This window comes from Apteryx mantelli, chromosome 1 (assembly GCF_036417845.1).
Source record: "Apteryx mantelli isolate bAptMan1 chromosome 1, bAptMan1.hap1, whole genome shotgun sequence".
Lineage (NCBI taxonomy): Eukaryota > Metazoa > Chordata > Aves > Apterygiformes > Apterygidae > Apteryx > Apteryx mantelli.
In genome coordinates this window covers 93,704,826-93,728,218 of record NC_089978.1, presented here as the reverse complement: position 1 = coordinate 93,728,218, position 23,393 = coordinate 93,704,826, and the positions used below count along the sequence as shown (strand labels likewise).

At 34.2% G+C, this 23,393-nt stretch overlaps 1 protein-coding gene across 1 annotated transcript in view; it reads left to right on the top strand.

The window, feature by feature from the left end:
- DMD (dystrophin) overlaps positions 1-23,393 on the top strand; it is a 1,189,181-nt gene that overhangs the window by 443,886 nt on the left and 721,902 nt on the right. Inside the window, exons 31-34 of the mRNA XM_067297573.1 lie at positions 2,866-2,976; positions 7,120-7,293; positions 10,269-10,424; positions 14,748-14,918. Of these exons, the coding sequence (XP_067153674.1) occupies positions 2,866-2,976; positions 7,120-7,293; positions 10,269-10,424; positions 14,748-14,918 (612 nt within the window). The remainder of the gene's footprint in view (positions 1-2,865; positions 2,977-7,119; positions 7,294-10,268; positions 10,425-14,747; positions 14,919-23,393) is intronic.

Genomic DNA, 23,393 nt, shown 5'->3' with positions numbered 1-23,393 from the left:
TATATGTATATGTAAATATATATGTATACACACATATATGTTTGTGTGTGTATAAATTTTCCAAATTATTAAACTGGTTTAAAAGAATGCCTAACAATGAGTGGTGGAAAATGAGACTCCATAACCTGTAGTACAGAATAATTTAAGCACAGTGGTATATATTAGTTACATACCCTACATTATGCTGCTGTGTGCAAGAATTGAAAGGAAGACAGTTCTGGCTGCCAAGATTTTACTCTCTGTTAAAAGACAATATAGACAGGAAGCACTGAGGAGAACAGAGGCAACAATAGTAGAAATGAAGAAAATCGGTGCTTTCTTATGGAAATTTAGAAGTCTGAGTAATAAATTCATGAGTCAAAAGGGTTGATAGGTAAAAAAGAATATCAAATTGGTCATGTCAAAACTGAATGAAAAGGAGCACAGACAGGTGTCATAAATTATCTTGTATCCATTCAGGACCAGTTTAATCTTTCTACTGAGACTGTGAGCAGCAGTGGCAATTACAGAAAATCTTTTCTTGCTATAATCTTTTCTACTATTCTTTCATGCTTTTCTCTAATGTGCTTGTTCCGTCTAACTCCATATTTTGATGTCAGAGAAGGTGATGCTTCATCTCTCTCCTGCAGAGCAATTTTAAAAAGGGAAGATAGAACAATCTCCATGGAATGTCCCATAATACCTAATTATTAAAACCCTACTCTTATCTCTACTGTGCTGTCCTGACCTATTCAGATAAAAATTGTTCAATTATATGCTTTTCAGAGTGACTCTGAGGTTGGGCAAAGTAAACTGGAAAATACAACACAAAAATAGAATTAATTGATGAGGTGCTCTAAAGGCAGAAGCACAGTTGAAATACCAGATGTGATATAATATATTCTTATGACATTCAGACTCAGATAATCTTTGCATATACAATTCTGATTTCCAATACATCAAGAAATGAGTTGACTAATTCTGAGTCACTGTCAACAATTTGGTCCATTTGCTGTACAAGCAGTAAATAATCCTTTTACACTCCTTGTACACTTCAAGAGGGAAATTCTAAACAAGCAGAAAAGAAATATTCTAAACTATTAAATAAGCCTTCTCTCCCTGTATTGCATTGTCCTTGCAATTGACCTTCCTGGTTTTCTCAAAAGCAAAATATCATATTTAGAAAATTCTATTACTTGCTCCAAATGTAACTGACCATTCAGTAAATGGTTTTGACAATGAGAAGTCAAAATGCTCACTCTGAAAAGTAGAAAAAGTACAATTATGATAAATTTAAATCAAAAATTTCATGTAAATTGTCAGTTTTCTGTCATTGATTTTGCTTTTACACATGTTTTGCTACAGAAAAATATTTTATTTCTCTAAAGAATACTAGGTAGTTGAGACTCATAAATATATTTTCTTAATTAATTAATTATTTTCTTTTTTGTAAGTCTTTGTCTCCTAAAATGTATTTGAATATAGTTCTAATACAACTTGTGAGAAACTGCTTTAAATCTAGTATTGTTACATACATGTTACATTTGTATGCAAGGTATAACCTTGTAATAACCCTGTACAGTAGAGAGTGTACAATGTATACAGCTTTGTAATTAACAACCTATGAAGATGTGACTAACAAATAATTTAATATTCATTTTTACTTATAATCAAACTTTAAAGAATCAAATTACAATTGAAAACAGCTTTTCCTCATTTGCATAACTCTTTAAAGTTATACTCCTCTTTTCTTTTTTGAACTACACAAATTTCATATTTTACAAGTATAAAGATAAATGCTTGTGCGTATATATAAATTTACAGCTAGTTTGGAGTATATTTGAGAAATGCTTGTAAAACATAGGAAAAAAATTTAAATCTAAAATCACTTTTTCTTGCAGGAGTATAGGCCTTAAATATCTTTCCTGGTGGGGAAATATCCTGTATTTCTTTCGTGTAGCAATTGTCCTTAGTGGTACTTGTCTAGCAGTTCCACTTACACCAGATTCTCGTTTTCTAATAGTTTCAATGTAAAATTATTTGGATTACTATGAATTATGCTATAACAATATATATTATATTTGTTGTTTTCCATTGCATTGTCTTATCCAGCATTGCTTAAGTTAATTGTTTCTTCTTATAAGGTTCAATAATGATGAGCCAACAAAGCTGATATTTTTATTGTGGTGATTTGATCGCATACTGATTGCAGAAAGTGAAAAACAGAAATGTTAGAAAATGGATAAAGGCAGTGCAGTAATGTACTACATGTCATTATGCATTTGCCCTATCTACAGGTGCTGAAGATAGATTCTGGTTAGTAACATGCCACAAATTGAATAATGTCCTAGATATAACACAGTATCTGTGAGATTAAAATGTTGTTATACGTAGAAGATACTTTGATCAGAATTCTCTCAACTCTGCTAATGACACTGTGAAAATAAGAAACAAGACACAGGAATAGCAAAGCAAAACCCTTTCCTATTTGTGTTTTTCTTTTCGGTGATTACTTTTCAATTTTCGTTCCAACAAAAATAGTTGCCTTTCTTCAGAAGAAAGAAATCTGTATTTTTGTCTGCAGTTTAGTCACAATTTCCTTAGCAAGATTATGTCATTATTGTCACAATGTCAGACAGTTATATGTTCAAGCAGGAGAAGGAATTATTATGTTCAAGAGAAACTAAACTGAATAATTTACAGGACAGCTAACGAGAAAACAATATTCTCTCTTCATAATATTCTCTTTATAATATTCTCCAATGGTCCAATATATACTGTAAAGCTTTTATTTTAATATGCTTCTAAATGAACTATTCCAAATAATCGTAACAAGATAAACGTTTTCTTCAGACACTTCTTGTTATTGTCTTTGTTTTTCAACAGAAAATACAATCTGAATTAACAAGCCATGAGATTAGTTTGGAAGAAATGAAGAAACGAAAACGGGGTAAAGATGCTGCAAAAAGAGTTTTTTCCCAAATTGATGTGGCACAGGTATGCAAATTTTACTTCCTGCATCTTTCCTTCGCTCATGCAAACAAACAGCATTAGTATTACTGTTACTATAGTATGAAATATTCTTAGGGTATCTCTCATATTGTAGCTGCTCCTTTCTATCCAGGAAATTCGTGTGAATAAAGCATACCATCTAGGTTTTCTTACTGACAGTTTTTTATTATAGTCTGCCTAATTAGTTGGCAACAGTTCTAGAGTATACAGAGCTGAAGTAATCGACTGTGTAGGAGCAGCACTATATAAGGGGAGCTTTGAATGTACTGTAGTTATAACAAGTGACACCACAGTGAAGCTTTTTGGTATACCATTTAATGTGCATAAAAATATTTAGACTTAAAAATATTTGGAAATGTGGGTAGAGCTGCATTTAAGAGTTAAAAACTATAATTTAAATGTTTTCTTTGTACCGTAAGTTATTTCTCACATCTTCATTTATATTTCACATTGTAAATAAGGGGTACAAGGAGAGTACTAAAACCCAAGCTGAGCAGCACATTGCAGTCATTGATTTAAAACGCTAGCTACTGTTTTATTTCATCCAGCTTAATAGATGTAAAAAGACCTGTTTGAAATTGAAGAAGGTTTAATTAACACTTTGGAGCAATATTCTGGTTTTAACTCATTAATCTGTATAAGGTTCTTGACTGTTTTGCTTCTTTTATTTTTGGCATGAGTGCCAAAGTTCACCAGGTTGCAAAACAAATTGTTGTTATTAGTATTATTAGCTATGTCATAATTTGTTGGCAGAGAAAGACAAAGAATTTGGTTACGGTATTAACAGTAAACAAGGCCATCTCTTCATCTCTGTCAGATATTTCCAGGTATCTGAGCTTTCGTTTTTTACCTTATTAAGGATAACATTACTTTACCAAGCTTTTTGTGAAGATCGGTTTTTGCGAGTGTTTTGACGATGAGACACAGAAGAATGTACAAGCTGTAAGGACAGCTTTTTGAAAAGTTATTTAATTTGAACTGAACAAGTTACTGTTTTAAGGTTTCCTCTCATCTACAAGACTAGCCTTTCTCTGATGAGAATATGTGTGTGCAGTTCCTTCTCTTTCTGTCTTCCTTCACCCTCTGATGGTCTCTATAGGAGCTTTGAAGTTGCCCATATTTCTTCAGTGAAATGCAGGCATCGTATGACTTTCTATCTAAATGCTTATAAATTCAACAGCATGCAAGGGAGCACTACCCTTTTTAGATGTACACTTTGTTTCTTAATCTGTTTTTGTGCACATTGTGTTTTTCCTCAAGAGACTTCTCTAGATGACCATATATATTAGTTTTTGTTTTAACAGGATTGGTTGGGTCAATGTGAAAAATTTTTCTAAGTAAATAGAATAAAATGTAACCAAAAAATAGCAAATTTACATGAATGTAAATCTTTATAATTATAAAGAATGTAAGTATCAACAACCAAAAAAGGTGAAAGCTGAGCACTTTGTTCCAAAGACTGTGTTTGGTTTTAGGCTGGTGAACTCTATTGAATTATTTTGCATCACTGTGGAGTACCTTCAGTGGTAAATCACATTCCACAAGATCTGTCTTTACTTACTCTTTTCCTGAAGAGCATTACTTACAAATCAATACTGCATGCATTTCTTTTTTGCACTAAGCTTAGAATAAAAAAAATTAAATTAAAAAACTAAAATATTTCTTATTTGACATATATGAATTGTATATTAATCCAACTATCTATGTAGACAGAAAATAAACAGCAATTATTGAAACAAAGTATTTGCCATGTAATCATGAAATTACTGTTCACTGACCAAAATTATGCTGGCTTTTTGGATTACTGTAGATTGAGAGTTAGGTTCTGAACTTCAAAGCTAGGGGAGGAAAGGAAGTTTAGCAAAACAAGAATCTGTTTCTGCCATGGTGTTGAAAGAACTAGTTAATCCTACTAGGTTAAAAGTGTTGTAAGAAAGTGAAATCTTGCCTGATGATCTGTCTTTATGAAGTGCTCTGTGAACTTGCATAAATTGGTAGTTAGTTACATAATTTAACTGTATGTTATGTGAAGAAATGCTTCCTTTTGTTCATTTTGGACTTCCTATCTAAGAGTTTCATTTGATGTCACCTTCTTCATGCATTTTGAGAAACAGTTATCATTTGCTATTCAACCCTTTGCATCCCACTAATTTTACTCCCCCTCAGTTGTCTCTTTTCCAGACTGACTAGCATGTTGTCATATCAAAGCCTCTGATTATATCTTTGATTGTCCTGTCATCCTTCTTTACACATTTTCTATTTTTACAACACATATTTTGAGAAGAAGGGATCAAAACTGCACACAGTATTCAGGCTCTATATAGTTTTATACAATGGATTTTATACAGTGACAGGTATTTTATTTTTTGTTCTTCATTTGTTTCCTAATCATTCCGAATACTTGCTTTGCTTTTTTGGCTGCTTTTAAGTATTGAGCTGGTGTTTTCTTAGAACTTCCTGAGATAAATATAAGTATATATTATAGCTATTACAGTTATCTATTATAAACTCAACTGAGAGTGCTAACAGATAATTTAGAACCTGCTTGTTGTAGATAAAGTTTTGTTTGTTTTCTGCGATGCTTTACTTAATTTTTGGCAGAATTGAGTACCATTTGCCTTTTTTTTTTCATCCAGTCCCTCAGGACTGTGCAATCCTTCAGTGTCTCTTCACATATGGCATTCATTTTTTCTAGCATTAATATCTCCATTCTCCCTCCTTTCTGGATCATTTTTAATGTATTGACCAACACAAATTGTAACGGATACTGATGGGGCATTGCAAGCTTCCCAGAAGACTTGGTCTTCCTCAAGATGAAGTATCACAAGAAGATGAAAAACTAATTAAGTATGAATTTAGTATATGCAAACACTCTGAAGAAAAACGAGACCATTTATGCATACCCTTTGTTTCCTATTTTTATTCATTTAATCAATTATTTATCCAGGAAAAGACTTCCTTTCTTACTCCATTGGATCTCAAATTCATTAAGTGTTTAATGGGGGAACATTGTCAGAAGAAAGTTATCTAAGTACTCTGTGTTACCCAAAATTGTCATCTTCACATGATTGATGGCTCTTTCAAAGAACTCTAATAGACGTGAGAGGCATGATTTCCCTTTTCAAAGGCTAAGCTGATTTTTACTAATGCCATATATTTCTATATGTAGGCTAATTATGTTCCTTGCTATAGTTTTTCTCAGTTTATGTAGTACAGATAACAAACTTATTGGTATGAAGTGTCCAGGATTAGAAGAAAAAAAAAAATCACAAGTGTGTTTGCAAATGCTGAGTTCTTAATTAATTATTTGTCTGTTTCTTGGTGATATTCTACTTTTCAAACTGTAGGAAGGCATATCCTACTGGAAGTTTGCTGTGTACTCCTATAAGGACATGAGTTCTTAGTCCTGTCAATAATTAAAATGCCTTTTCTTTCCTTTATTTTTTATTATTTCCCCTCCCCTGAGGTAGAGATCGTATAAGCGAGCAATATAATTAGTTGACAACGATAATGAATTGTGAAAACTGTGAAATTAGAAACCATGCTTGTCACAGATTTTACTGCCTTCAAATTACTTTCTTTTTCTCCAGGTTATGGCTTTTGAAATGAAAATTGAGATCCATTCTATACTTTAAATCTCAGTTTTTGTGCCAGACCTACTTACTGCCAAGAAACTTTAGTTGTGTTTCACTGAGGGACTAAAAGATTTACTCCTTATATCACGAAGCAGCATCATGGTAGAGAGCTCATGAGCTCTCTATCACCAAGAACGATGAGCTCTCTTCACTCTTGAACTCTTCTTTGTACTGTGCTCAAGCCATTAAACCTCTCTCCACCCCCCGCCAACATTTTGTATATTGGAAAATATGTACATTCTTCCTTTCTTCAGATGAGTTTATGTGCTCTGCTGCATCCCGTGTCCTTGATGAGGTGAGAATTTCCCTCCTCCTGTGGAAACTAAGATTCTCTGCAGCTGATATTTTCCCCTAAAGATTTTGGTTCTTTAAATATAGAATGAGAAACTGTACCAATTGATAATGGATTATCAGCATTCTGAAACTCATCTAAGACTTCTCTTCAATATTGATTTAATTTCACTTTTACTACTCACCCATGCTTGCTTTTCAGAAAAAGCTGCAGGATGTGTCCATGAAGTTTCGCTTGTTCCAGAAGCCAGCCAATTTCGAACAGCGTCTGCAAGAATGTAAAAGGATTTTAGATGAAGTGAAATTGCAAGTGCCCAAGTTGGAGACGAAAAGTGTTGAGCAGGAAGTGGTGCAATCACAGTTGGATCATTGCATGGTGAATATATAAAGATCCTGTTTTTCTATTAGTTTCCTACCTATTCTGTCCTTCAAATTTAAAATATCTTTAATGATGTTTTCAGTATTTCTTTGGGAATTATTAGAAGAAGTTCTGAGAGAGATTTAAGAGCAAAGTCGTGCGATGAAAATTACAGGAACCTTTTTAAATTTGGACATGTTTATGGAGAGGGGTTAGAGAGAAGGTGTTAACCTTATTGTCCCACTTCTTTCCTTTCATGGAAATGAGATTAGAAGGACATTGTCCACTTAAAATTCTATTCAATTTTAAAGTTTGCAAAGCTATAATAAGATGGTGAAATAGCTCTAACATATTTTCTAGTCTTATAGTAACTTTTTCCTTTCTGTATAGTATTCTCTGTTCTCGTGTCATGGTAAAGACACTCTCAGAAGCATGGAATACTAATTAAATGAGTGAAAATGTTTGGAAATATGGAATTATGTGGAGAACGCTAAATATTACATAATGTTGCCCAGATTTCAGGATGAGAAACAAAATATCAGCTATTCATGAAACTGAAAAAATTTAGATATCAAAACATTTTGCATTTCAGTCAAGTTTTAAATAGTGATCATGCCCTTTCACTATATAAGAGTATGTCAAGATCCCTTTTCTAATTCCCCCCTCCATCTTGCATTTGAGTTTATTTCCCTGGATGGGCCATATTTTCCACAATACGATACAGTCACAGGACTCCATGATGTAGCCAGAAGAGATGTTGCAATGCATGAAATCTATTCTAGCCAGGAAACCCCAGACATAAAGGAGAAACCTAGAGTACCCTCATTAGAGCTTCCGTGAGATGCCATGCTGTAACTTGTTTAAGCTACAAGAGCGAAAGAAAGCCTGAATATGTCCTAAAGAACATGAAGAAATTCTGTGTGTACCACTGTAATTACTCTGTAATTCTGTATCCCTTTATCGCTGAAGGGAAGTAGAGATAAAGATGAATGCTGTGTGCTTTGACGATAGGAAAATGGAGATTTTTAACATGAACAATCAGGACAATCAGATTGTTAGGAACAATCTCCTTGTCTTCTGCAGCTTTTTGTGGAGCTTTGGCATGCCTTAAGACAACTTTTTCCCTCAGGCTCTTTTGGATCTAAATGTAAGAATTTAAATTAAAAAATAGGTTTAGAAAAAGTTGACGCTGTTTCTTTACATCTTGGGCTTTTCTTAAATGCAATTAGCCTTAAATTCACATTCTTATCAGAATGATATGGTATTTAGAAATCCTCTACTGACTTAAAGTAGTTCCACTCAGCAGTTAGTTGTTGCAGCCCTGTAGCTGTGATACTCTTGGGAAGCCTCATAGTGGTTTTTAGAGCATCTTTCTGTATTTAAAGATTCTGATAATGTTTCTGTTTAAAAAAAAACAGTCATATTATCCCATCAGTTGTTGGCCAATGTGTATCGTACAAGCTTCCAGATTTGTTGATGACTGCTTATCAATGTTGAAGAATGTATTTATCATATAAGGCACCCAAGATCCCTTGGACTGCAAGGTAGTATATAAATAGATAATAAAATAATAATTATATTGAGAATCATCTTAATTAACCTTAGATTGCAGAGAAAATGTGTGTTTTTTTCTTGTCAGATCTGCTGGGAAAAAAAGTCTTGCCTTTACCTATACTGTCTAGGCATGCTGGACACAGATTTTACACTGTGGTGAGATACTGCTATTAAGAGGAAAGTTCAAAAAATTAGGAATGAAAGAAGTACAGTATAGTTTATTTTGCAGTTCTGTCAAAGGGTAGAAGGCAGTAAGTTTAATTTCCAGCATGTCACAGCAAAATGCCTGAACACAGAGTTAAGCTAGACAGCTCAACAATAAAACTTCTCAACAGCTTCATATTTGCCATTCTTCACCTACCTATGTGATAATGGATACTCTGTATTTCTGTGGAGTCTTCTTCCAATGTGAAGTTCACTGGCATTTCTGTGTCACAGCAGAATTCAATTTTAAATTAAATAGAAATATAAGTTCAACTTCTGCACTGCTTATATCAAAGTTAATGTGGGCATTTATGTGCATACTAAATGGCCTGGGATACCAAGTTATAGGTTTAAATGCAGTTGTCATATTCAGACTTTCTGCATATGGAAAGAAAGGACAATGCTTACCTTTTTCTTAGTATCACTCTTTTGAAATATTAGGCAGTTTGTATTGTGCTTACAGATTGCTTGCATGCCAGTGCTTGCTGAACAGCTGTTTGGCCCTGATTTTCTGCTTAGCTATTGAAATACTAAAGGAACATGTAGTGAGTTATTTAATATATTTTGACTTAAATTTGTTACTTTTTCATGTAGATTTTTAGTTATTTAATTTTGTAAACAAGGTTAAACTCAGTACATATAGAGAAAGACCTCTATCCTACCAGGCTCCAATGAGTAGTATGAAAAACTTATAGATTTCTTATTAAAGTGAGTTTAGTGGTTATGTATAATTTAACTATATCCAGCAAGCTGTATGAGATGACAGAAGACATCTATTGTTAAGTATTGCATTATCTAAATCAGTTTGAAAACAACCTTTATCATATGTTATCACAATTAGTGATGGCCTGTATTTTCTTGTCTGTAATAACACTTCTGCCGTTGATTCTGTGGACGTGTTTTTTAAACCAATATTAGTAGTGGTAAACTGCTCTGAATCTATTAATTTGGATTCTGATTTAGAAGCTGTGATTAATTTGTCTTCTAAACATTTACTTGTATATATTTGGTCTGGGTTGTTTTGGTCTTTAGGTCACACACCTGGCATGTGATGAGCAATCTGAACTCCACTAGCTTTCTAACAGCAGTTAAAGGTGCTCAGTCTTGCATGATGGTGCTTTTATAAAGCAAACAATGTGAAGAATTCTAGTGCATCTGTATAATAGCTTCCATAGTCTTTTCCCTTTTACTTATTTTAATTGTGGTGCTTCTGTTTCATATTCTGATTTGATTAGAAATTATATAAAAGCCTGAGTGAGGTGAAGTCTGAAGTGGAAACAGTGATAAAAACTGGAAGACAGATTGTTCAAAAGCAGCAGACAGAGAACCCAAAAGAACTGGATGAAAGACTTACAGCTTTGAAGTTGCAGTATAATGAATTGGGTGCAAAGGTAAGCTCTATGGTTTTATAATACAAAAGTACGCTCTCATTTTAACTTGCAAAGTGAAAACTAATCTTGGTATGATAAGTTAACGTTCATTTTTTATTGGTTGCTTCCAAGGCCCTCACATTTTCTAAAGAGTGGGACACAAGGAATGGTGCCAAAGGCAAATCGACAAGATGGATATTCAGTTGTTCTGATTAAAAAAAATACTTTATCAAGTTATAAAATTGCATTGTTAGAATTTAAAACTATACTTCCTTAACATTTTCACTTATTTTTGCCTTGTAGTTTATTGGGTTTTGGGGCGGAGGGGGGTATTGTTTCTTTTTAATGGCTTATTAGCAGTTACTAGTTTCGAACACTTCAGAAAAATCTTTAGATCATGTGTGTGATTTTTTTCACATGTTCTATCTTAAATGCTACTTCGAAAAAGAGAAAAACCTACCTTTTTCTTTTCCTTCCGCCTCTGATTGTACAGATCTTTAAGTATTTCATTTCTGTTTGTTGCTGTTCAAAAATCTATTGGCTGAAAGTTCTTTCTACTGCAGTTCTCTTCCACAGATAATATTCATTTGGGAACCTGAATTAAAACAGTTCTCTGTCTTGCTAGAAGATGAAGGTATTAATAGACATCAATCTTTTGAGTGTCAATAAAACTGAAGAATCTGCTTCAGTAAGGTGTAGATAGCTATCATTCAACATAATATATTTGGCTTCTCTTTTATTTTACAAAGGGCTATGGCATTTATTACTGCATTATATTTAACATAACAACAGAAAGGTGTATATCTAATGAAAGGATAAAAATGTGCCATTAGGGAACTGTTAGTGATCTGAAGTGAGCAATATTGCAAATTAATGTGGGCCAAAAATCCAAATGCTGTGTTTAGCTTTGTTGTCCTAGATTTCATTTTTTCAATTTACTTTTACTTAGTATGGTAGTTAACTGTGTTAGAGTTACAGATGCCCAGATGTAGAGAACTAAAGTAATCACTTACCCATTATCAGCCCCAATTGATTTTATTAAGTTTGGAGAAAAAAACACTTTTTTTTTTTTTTAAGAAAGAAATGATAATAGTTATAAATAAGTCTCAGGACTGAACTTCATAGCTTGAGGGCAAACACATACTCATGTGTAGACTCATTTGCATGATTTCATATGCATTCACATATTGTGCTTTAGGAGGGCACTTCTATTTAAAACAGTCCCTAATAAGTACATTCTTAAGCATGTGGAATGGATTTTATTAAATGTGCTGAAGTGTTGTGTAATGTATAGCTCTCAGAAAGGAAAATTGTAATCAACAAGATTTTAATCATTTCTAATAATTTCCTGCAATACCTGCTGTATTCAATATGGAAAAATGATTTGAGATACAAGTACTTGAGACCCTCTGAATCTAAAAATTCTTCTCCCCCTTGAAACGGAGGGGAGTCGAAGGTTGGTTTGTTCTGCTTGTTTGTTTGTTTTTAGCATATACACGTAGGGATATAAATTCCTGTCATTAGACTTGTCCAGTCCAGGACCTGTCTACTGGTCCAGGAATGAGTTTTGCATCTTCAAAATATCAAGGTTTGCCCCTGATTTTTAACCAAATACACTTTCCAACTGCGATCAATGATTTGAAAAGTAATAGTGGTCTTAATGCAAGTAGGTTTGAGATGAAATTGCAAGAGGCCAAAATGTCATTTGTGCATCAGGGTGTAGTGGTTGCATTTATGATAATAGATATTTCATGCCTGTGCTTGCTTTTGCATTTAGTCTTTTCAGAAGGCTTTTGAATTCATTTGCTTGTGATCTCTCTCTCTGACACACATACATATAAACATATAGCTACAAACAACTGTATTACAGCTTAGATAAGTTTGTTGGTTATAAGTGGCTATAAGGTAGGGAGTCTGTAGTACCCTTACACCAAATCTCTCTATGGTGATTGAGCATAAGAGGTAGCTAGACTCTGTAAAAGAAAGTGGCAGTAATTAATGATCTTGCTGCTCTCCTAAGGGCCTTGCATGCTGTATAGGCTATCACTTACAAGGTCAGGTCATTCCTCACTCGCTCACTGCTGCACAGGAATTTGGCTATTAGACTTTGCCTGTAAAGCAAAAAGGCTAAAAAATACCTTAATTTTTGCTTTAAATATCTGTGTTTTCCTTTTTATTGACAGTAAGTTTTATTTGTTATATCCAAAGGTTCCTGCAAGTAAACTATCTAACATAGCTAAAATAGCTTTAAAATACAGAAAAGAAATTTATGGCAGTAGCACATATTTGATACCACTATAGAAAACAGAAGGCCTTAAGAGGGCACTGTTTCCTATTTTTCTTTAGAAATGTATTTTTACATTTAAAGTGCAAAGAGAAACGGATAAAACAGTAACCCCTGCAACATGGGAATAGTGGCATATTATTGGTATTATATGCAGAATATATATATATATTTTTACATATATCAAGCCAAATTTTTCCATGTTTGAGCGTGTATCAATAGTTTTTTTATTATAGTCTACCAAGTGTTTATGATTTGGTCACACTTAGGATAGTGCATTTTGCATTGTATTGCTGGTAAGTACCTGCAAATAGTTATTTACCATGGCTTGTATTTGTTAACTGCAATATTTTCATTGTTTCTAATGATCAGAATCACTAATACTGATCAGAAGAAGAGGCAAAACATATGTGGATTCCTGGCTTCATGTGTGTGAATCTCTATTTAGCTAAAGAGATGTGTGCTCCTTCTTAGGGATTTACCTCTAGTTCTTCCTCTTGTGATGAATTGTTAATTCTGAGGGCATATTTAATGAATTTTAACATATGGGCAAGCACATAAACTATATTCAATGATGGAGAAGCATTCTGAGATTTTAGTAGCAAGCCTCTACTGAGTGATAACATGTGGTAGGGGACACTTTGTTGCTTATTCTCTGGGAAAATCTGATCTGTTTACGCAGGGATAGCAAAATTCTCCTTGCAGGAGAGCTAGGCATCACAGACTTTGATCAGTGTGGCACTGGTTGTATTCAAACAGCTTCAAAGCCCAGAACGTGGGGCTTGTGGGGGGAATGGACTTCAAGGGAATATAAGAACGGGTTGGCTATACAAGGGAACTAGACATGAGAAAACACACTGGGAATAAGGAGCAAGAATGTGAAAGGAAACTATGATGGAAGGTGGGGAGGACCATGGAGAAGCAGCTTGGGATTACAGTCTACAAACTGCACTTCCTTTAAAAAGTCTGCGATATATCCTAACATTCTCATTGTTTTGCTTACTGTTAGTAAACACCTGTGAACTCCTAGGAAAACATATCTTTCTCTCTGTTCATTTATTTAGAAGAGAGACGGCTAATCTTTCAGTTAGTGCCAAACCGAATCTCATGGAGGCACTTGAGCTCAGTACACCTTGGTTTTCCCCCTCTGTATGAAAGACGGTAAAATCATTATATGACCAAAGCACAAGTGTTCCTATTGCAGGATAGGTGTGAGTCTGATTGTATACTGGGGACAACCTGCATCCTGCTAAAGTGACAGACACATTTTTGAAAAGGTGATGGGAGCGGGGCAAGACAGCTTGGTAAAAAGTGCATCAGAGTGTAATGCAAACTATATGAATTGTTCCACAATGACCCAAATAAACACTGTTAATCCATGGAAAGGATTTACAAATGATGCACATTTCTGCTGATTTTTTCCCCAGTTTTCTTTGAAAAAAGAAAAAAAAACAATTACAAACTTCTATGCAAAAATGCTACATTTAAAGAGTATGATTCAGGCAGCAAAATCATATACTAAGAAATTCCAAACTTAAGGTTAACTGTGCAGACTTAATTTGACATCATTCAGTGGCTTTTGTGTTTCAAGATTTTAGGATTTGTTTGGCAGAGAATTATTTTTTTCTTCTGTGTAGTGTAGCTACATAGAGAAAATCTGAGAGATCAATATCACTATAAAGCCATCTGTATGAAAATGTACTATTTGAAGGGTTCTGATATCTATTCTGTGTCTCAAGGAAAGCCTACTAATTCATCTCTTCCAGTGTTTGCTATGCCTGACTTTGAAAGGGAGGAGGAGGTTCGCTGAGGTCTGCTGCTAGTTCAGACTCAATGAATCATTATGCACAGATTGTTCTCATAGGTGTTTTAATACTAACAGCAAAATTGCAGGCATTGAGAGAACTAAGTGAAGATTTATAGCTGTATTAAAAGTGCAACTTGCCTTGTAAAATTACAAGTTCAACTGTCATAGAAAAATGGTGTATAAAAAACAGTACATTAAAGGCATTAAAACAGTATGACTGAAGAGTTAAGAAAAACATGTTTTCTTTCTGCAGGTGACAGAAAAAAAACAAGAGTTAGAGAAATGCTTGAAATTGTCCCGGAAGCTACGGAAAGAAATTAATGCTCTGACAGAATGGCTTGCAGCGACAGATGCAGAATTGACAAAGAGATCAGCAGTGCAGGGGATGCCTAGCAATTTGGATGCTGAAATTGCCTGGGGCAAGGTAACAATGTAACGCTGTACCTTTAGATATCTCATCTTATGCATATTAAAAAAGCTTGATAAATAAAGTGAATAAAAATTCTGTCATATAAATTGGTGGAACTTCGTAACTGTTATGGTATTATCCCACCGTAACATTACTGCTTAGAAAAGTAACTATCTTATCTCTGCATATATCCATAGCACACTTCACCTTTCGTATTGCAGTAATCTTCATTGAGATGAATTAAGAAGTAGGATTTCTTTTTTTGTAGACTGCTTTAAATTATCCATCCAGTATCTGTGCAAATCGAGATCCAAGTTGGCACGGCTGGAGAGGGCAGCTCTTAGGTGCCCTGTCACTAAACTGAAGAAATCTCCCTCTCTCTCATTCTGTTCTTTTTGTGCTTAGAAAAGTGCTTATTTAACAGTAGAACAGCTCCAGTAAATGAAGGATTAAGGATGTTAGAACACTATATATTCCACATGTTCAGGTAGCAGCCAAGAGGTGGGATATTTGATTTCTTACTCCTTTTTATTTTGGAGCTCATTCATTTTCATTCGGGGGATTTCTTAGCTTTTGACTTCACCTTGAACTCTGATGTTAGGCTAAAACTCAAAGCCTAAAATGAAACTTGCCTCAAAATTGCTGTGTACACCACAGATTAGATGAAAATTATACAGAATCACTAAGGAATGGAAGAGTTGTTCATCAAACTGTATAGCTATGTGTGATGGTAAGACTTTAGCACAGTGTCATTCTCCACTAGCTAATCTAGTTTATATTCTGCATATGTAATGAAAATACATTTTAACTCAGAATATCAGCAAATCAGGCCATCATTATACACACATACCAAAATCTGTGCTTTTGAGGAAACTATGCTCAACGTTATCCAAAGCTTCAAAAATTCAAATAACTGCGGGCAGCCAGCAGCATTTTGATTAAGTGTTCCTGTATCAATTCTAAACAAAACAAAGCAAAAAGTTAAGAGGATTGTGTCTTTGTGCAAAGATTTACCAGTTCAGCTTTGCTTAATAGGAAAAATCCTTTAAAAATCTTTCAAGGTTCAACATGTATTATAGAAATTTTCATGCATAATATGCAGGCAACCTTGCTGCTTCTTTACTAGACTATGTAAAGTGGTTTCAAGCACTGGAGTAAAATTTGCTTTAGGTTACCTTTTGGTTTTTTGGTCCTTAACTGCCACTTTCATGCTTCTGAGCTTGATAAGATGTTTTTAGCCTTGAAATACCCTTAGCTGCTGATTTACCAAACAAGTAACAAGAAAAATTCTGTCAATTTACAAGTCTTCTGTGAGATATGTAATCTTTTATCATCAGTCTCTAAGAATTACAATATTTTGAAAGTATTATCCAAAATGTGTAAAGAACAATTTTCACTATTATTTGGCTATTATTACTGCTCTGACTATCAAAAAAAATTCCTGAAAACCCCATTGCTGCTTGATATTTTCTCATTTTCACTTGCTGCCTTTCCTACAGTAAAGTCTACCCAGTTCAACTCATCTCTTTTGATTAATATTTTGATCTTATCACACATAATAAAGAACAAATGTCTGATTTTTAACAGAGGGTTTATGCAATCATATGGTATTAATGCCCCCAAACTAATCTGTCAGTTACTCATAGCATTTCCCCAGTAAAGAAAACAAAAATAAGCTTTGGTGGTGTTAAACTACACAGTACACCTCTGCTGAAACAGGAATGCAAACCATATGTTCCTATGTGCTTTTTCCAGAAAGTTAATGCAGATGTGTATAGCTGCAAAGCAGTTTAAGTAGAAAGATTTGTCTTTAATATCATGTAATGGTTAGACCTGAACCTTAATGCTTTGTAAGTTGCCTAATGAGACCTGAAAGCAAGGCTGCTGGTCAGTGCAGGTATGCAATGGCAAGTTCCTGCTGTGTCTCACTCTTGCTACAACAAGCACTACATATCTCCATCTTATGACAACCAAAAGGGTAACAAAATGTAGTTAAAATGAGAAATATTAATGTGAGATATATGTTAAACAGGTGAATGACTCTACCTAGTCACCTTCAGGAATGCCATAGATAATTGTGAATTCTCATGAGGAATTGATACCAAAAGGGTTGCAGAAGAAGTTGGTAACCAGCAAAATTTGGCTTCAGCTCCAGCCTGAAGCCATCCCATATGTCTAACCTCATGTACTGTCTTAGTTCTTCTGCTTCAATCAGTTCAGCACAAAAATAAGAATAAACGAACAACCTTGGATGAAAACAGCTGCCTCTTGCTGAAGTATGTGTATATGTTTATTAATTCAGTGGCTTTCGTAATTCCTTTGTCAGGATTCTTTTTATGAAATAGAAGCCAGTATTCCCGTAAATATAAGTGGATTTTTAATTTTGAACATTCCGACAGAAAGTATAGGTCACAGGTGCTAGCTTTCCCACTAAGAGGCAGGAAACGTATGCTGTCATCCAGACCTTAAAACTCTTGTGAGGACTTCCTAAATCAGTGTTATACTGATATCCTATATGGATTTCAGTGAGGCATCAGACAAAATAGTTCATCAATAATTCAGTCCCCAGAACCAGGGCCTCACAATGTCTGAGTAATGTTGCAGCTTTGTGCTTTGGACCTCCTAGGAAAGTAAGCTGCTGAAGACAGTAACCAGTCTAATGAAATGCTCTGGGAGTAGCATTAGACCCAGCAGACTGCCATTGTAAGGAAAGTATTCAGAAGAAACTAGCATGGAAAATGGAGGAGGAGAGAGGAGAACTCAATAGTGAGAAGGAATTGAAAATTGGATGTGTGCTGCTGTGGATATAACTAGCCAGAGAGCTCATAATCTTTTTTCTGTACAGCACCAGGAAGCAGTTATGTTTATTACTGCACCTTTTTCTCATTCATTTTCAGTACCAAAGATTTTCTTTAAAAGTCAAAGGAACTCGGAGGGTTTCAAAGATAATTATAGAGGTTAGAATAAAAGAATAATACATGTAAACCTTGACTTCAAGGTATAAACACCCAGAAATAAATGGGAATGTCCACCTGGAATAGGAAGTGACATTAATTAAAAAAAAGATTCATCTGAACATGAAAGCAAGTCTAGAATTTTTTTAAGGATACCATGAAAACCTTGTTGGCTGAGTTATGTGAAATGAGATGGGCAATATCCTAGAGACTGTAAATCATGCTTTGTTAATCGGATGAGACAAGCTAAATATTGCCATTTGCATTCAGTTCTGTTATAGCAGATAGCAAAAAGGATATGTGGGTGGAAAAATAGTCATTAAATATTTTATATTAGAAATTCTTTTATAACTAGAAGACTTGGTTAGGGAAGACAGTTATCACTGAAGCCATTAAGTAAGTGTTCTGGGATTCATTTGTCTTTTAATCAGGAACTGGCCTGATAAAAAGTGGATTGCCATGGAGCCATGTTCTCAAAAAGGAAAAGGCAGATATTATTTCTATAGAAAATTTCTATACTGTCAGCAGTACAATTCTGCAGTGCTTTAATATTATATTTTATTTGTAGTATATAATATCAGTGAGTATAAAGTTGACTTGAAGTACGCAGAATTACATTAGCTAACACATTTTAGCAACATATTTTCTGTCAGTAAAATCAGTAAAATAAAATTATCTGAAAATTGTGTCAGCTGATTCATAGTCAGCAGCCAGAACACAATAAAAATAAAAGATGTTATGTATAAATAAAAAAATGCATTGATCAACCACTAAAATGGCCACAGTCTCAGTTTCTGAATAATTCTGTAATCCCACCCATGAGAGCTGAGCCTCCTAACTTACTTCTTCTAGAGGGATTTGAATTGTTAAGATTACTTTTTAGCAATCCACAGTATATAAATAATGTGGAGTCATATAGAACTTTTCATCTATCACTTGCTGTTTGTGAAGTTTTTAAATCTAGCGATGTTAATGAACAGCACAGTTAAAATATTATCCTCGGTACTTATTCACAGTTCTAGTGTGCTTGAAAAATATTCCCACACAGTTTAATTTGATATGCAGTAGTCTTATCATTATAAAGTGTAGCTCAGAAACCCTCGTTCTCAGAAAAAGCCATTCTTATGTGCTTCTGTTTTCAAACAACAGTTGTTCCTAGTTAGTATGTGCTAATGTGGAGGAGGTTATGATTTTCACTTCCTTATGAAAAAAATATCAACTAAAAAATTTTAGTAATATTTGTTAATAAACTGAAAGGTAGGGTATGCCACCATACAGTAGGATCAGAGAGAGCGCTGTGAATTTGACTCAAAGTGTATATTGCTTCATACAGAACTGCATTTATTTATGCTAACATGATTAATTCTGTCATCCTGTGCATCTGTATGTAAAATAGGTAAAATAAATATACTGTTGTATGCAACTATATTATGAATTGTCAGCAAGGCTTATGCCCATACCTTTCAACGCTGCAGAGCAATCTGGCTTCTGCCTGATTTTCAACCCATCTGAATTTCTTTTTCTTAAATTAAGCTTTTATTTTACATTATAACACCTATCCTGAGGCTTCGATGGCAGGGACTGGTATAGGGAAGCCCAGCTAGTCTTATCACTCTCTCCTCCTCCTCCTTCTGGTGTTACCAGGTTGGAGATTAGAAGGTGGTCGCCTGAGGCTTGCTCTGCGTGCAGAATTTTAACAGGGAAGGATCTGTCTGACTGCTCTCCTTTCCTGGGTGCCAGGAACCTAGGTGCCATGTTCCTTGGCAGTGTTGAGATCATGGGCTTTCAGTGGTGATGGAATTGCCCAGGTTTGATCAAAGCACACTACCAGCATTCTTCTGAAAAACACAAGTGAGGGGAGATGATTGTTCCTTTAAAAATTTAGTATCTCAGCAAAATCTGAACGAATTCTTTGGATCAAAGAATTTCCACAGTGGTGATTCCGCAGTGATATGCTGTACCAAATATCCATAACTGATGCTTCAAGAAAGTGGAGGTACAAGAGTTTCTTCCAAGAAGGTATCACAAAAATCTAGCAGAAACTGCCAAGCAACTTAAATGGAGAAAATGTCATCATCTTTAACTCTGTCGTACCTGTTATCAGGTGTAGTCCTATATGAAGACATATGTACAGAAGAGATAAGCATTATACATATAACCTTAATATAATCTGTATAATTTGTATACACGTTTTAATGGGGTTATCTTTCCTGCGAGTATTTATGGAAGCTTTGTCTTCCAACGAGTATTAAATACTTGGATGAACTTCCATTTTATTTTAGAATAAAACTAATTATAAGGGAAAAAATGAAGTTTAATAATCTCATTGTAATGAAAAATAGGAGAGTTTATGTAATCTGTTTAAAAACACTATTGAAAACTCATGTCAAATTTTCACAGCTGTAGTAGAGTTCTGGCAGTGTTAATGATGCTGGCTCAACCTTTTACTCGCATGTTTTTCTTCACCTAAAAGGCCGTATTAGAGATTGTATCAGAACATTAACTTTTTCTAAACTTCCAAAATATTTATATATTTTTTTATTTCTGTTACCTAGTTTCATCCTGATGAAGATGCAAAATCAAATTATGTAAATTGCCTAGTCCTTTGTGGAAGAATTTCACCACTATTTGTTAATGTTTCATATTATGTACCCATTGTGGTGGAGCTTGTTTCTTTTTGTTTTGTTTTGTTTTTAAAGCTCCTAGTCTTTGAAATGTCTTTATTATTACTTAAATTGCGGAGCTAATACTCTTGATTCTGTAGTTAAGGTTATGATTCTACCTCTTTCTTACATATTTTCAAATGAAGTGCATAGCCAAATTCCAATCTGAAGTTAGGACACCTACAGAGGGGTTTACATCCAGCTAAGATTTTTTTTTCCCTTCATTTAGAAATACACACTTCCATTTCCCACAGAACATACAGGGAAAGTGATGAGTGAAGGCCAATTTACTGAATATTGGAACTTGCTCTTCAAAAACTAGAATATTTTGCAAGCCATTTGTTGAGTTTTAATGAAATAATTCTAGTTTTGTCCCAGGGTCATTGTACATTTTTATCTACTTTTATATATTGTTGTTAAATGTTCTTTGTCTTAGTACAGAAAATTTACTAATGATATCTGTTACATTGCAATGGATGAAGTATATGTAGACTGTCACTGCCTAGCAATATTGGAAAGAAAGAGAATTCTAAAGAATATAATGAAGAAATGTCAAATTAAAAGGAAGTGTTATCAATGTTGTGGAAGAACTGAAACTAACTTGTTAGTTTACCTATTAGGCAATGTATTATATCATACAGAGACCCATTTAAGGTCGTCACAGACAGTGTAATGTGGAGTCCTGCCATCTTCACCACCACTGCTAGTTTTTCAGTTGAATTCAGTGGGTCCAGGAATTCATACATAAGAACTTTGAATAACTGAGATTTGAAATACTGGAGAAGATGATATTTTTCACTTTGATATTGTGTTCAAGGCCTTAATGTTTTTTAAGAAGGTGGGGGGGGGAAGTGTGATTGATTATTTATCGTATTGGTTAGGCATGATCCCTTACTTGGTAATACACAAGAGTGTAAATTTTCCCATTGTCTGAAGGTGCACCTTTGGTTTACGTTATTTCTTTGCTTTGAAAGGAACAACTCCTGGCATCAGATAAAGTGCTTCAGCCCTCTTTGATACATATCTGGAAGGAAATGTCAGCTTTTGGATAGCAGTTTTAATTAATAGACATTTAATTGTCTGATTGGGCTGTCTGCATTTCTAGTTAGCCCCTGACTGGTCTGAGTTTGCATACATGTAAAATACAAAGAAAGTCACAACCCATAGTAAATGTGCTTCAGAGATTCTTTTCTTAATGGAAGTAAACCATTCAGAGAAGGTAGTAAAACTGATCAGAACTCTTCATCCTGAGTTGAAGCTAAACTTTATTCTTTGTTTCATTTTTTTATGATCATATTTTGTGTCCATTGTGAAAGGAGATAAAATTGTACTGGAAAAGGGCATGTTGTTGCTTTTAGTCTGACAAGAACCTGTTGAAATTGAAACTCTGCTTCAAGTTCTATTGTTCTGTAGTTTATGGTTCATTAATAATCTCCATTAATTACATCTAGATTCTGTTATTACAATTCCTCAGTGTTTGAGCAAAGTGGTAGAATGTTGAAAATTTCTCCTACTTACTTGAAATGCAAGTGCAAAATCTTTTATGTGAAATAACATTACAAAATGAGATAATTAATTCTGTGAAGTATAGGAATGAAGCTCTGTTTTACATGTAACATATGGTAAGTAAGTTGGAGGTACTATTAAGATGGTATTATATCAAAGAGAGTAATTACTATGCCATCTTCACTGCAATTTGAAAATTTTACTTTCCTAACAACACATTATTAACAAAATCATACTGATGTGTGGCTGCAAGAAGTGTTATAGCATGGAGGTGATAAAGATGCAGTTCTGCAGCAGTAGCAGTGTTGATCCTAAAGTGAAAGAATTGTTACTGTGCTTTGATTAGAGGTGGTTCTTCTTTCAATGTATTCAGGTTATCTAAGAGAAATACAAGTCCCTGGAGACTAGTGATTCTTGCCTTTCTTCAGCTTATTTTGGTTTGTGTTCCGTTTGTATCACTTCATTTCTACCTTGATCTTTATTTTATAAGCAGAGATCATATATGGCTGCATCATTTGAGATCAGGTGATCATGAGTTCAGGGAAATATTTCTCCTAAAATTTTTCTCCTGGTTAGGTGTTAGATACAAGGAATTTTTGCTTCTCCTTAAGTATTCAGCAAGATGGTTATACTCTGAATTGTGTCATCAGTATTTAGTATTAAATTTCTGCTTTTTTTATGTAAGGTCTAAATATGAGGGGTTTTGCTCCTTTTGCTAGACCTCTTGCACGTTGCAAATGTTAAGACATCAGTAATGAGAAAAATATGTGAGACATCATTTAAGTCTATTCACAAAAAGATAATAGTGCAAGGAGATGCTGGAGAGCTGGGCTTGTAGTATTGCACATATATTTTAGTCATTCAAATGTTGAAATACTGTGGTTATAGACTATGTTAGTATTCCAGTTTGCAGAGTGAAATCCCAGGTGAGTGGAATGAAAAGATTTATTTCTACAGGTAGGTTTAACAGGACAGGAGAGCATGGTTTCTGCTAAAGAAGAACGCATTGAATGTGATAGGAATATTAAAATACTCCATATGGGTATTTTCAGTGCAGTTCGCTAAGACTTGGGATGTTATCATGATGCTTTATGGTTGTCTCATTTATTTTGTGAGTTTTATGTGCTATTTGATAGCTATGTCATTTTATTGTATGCTAAGTAACTTAAAACTCCTCAATATAAATATCGTAAAATGGGAAATCTTTTCTTAAAATTGACTATTAAAATTGTATGTTGAACCCTAGAATGAGATAATACACACTTTTTAAAATTAAGCTATTATGAAAAATGATTATTAGAATATGAAGAACACTTACAATTTTATCAGAGCTAGAAAAGAACAATTTATTTTTTACTTATTCTTCA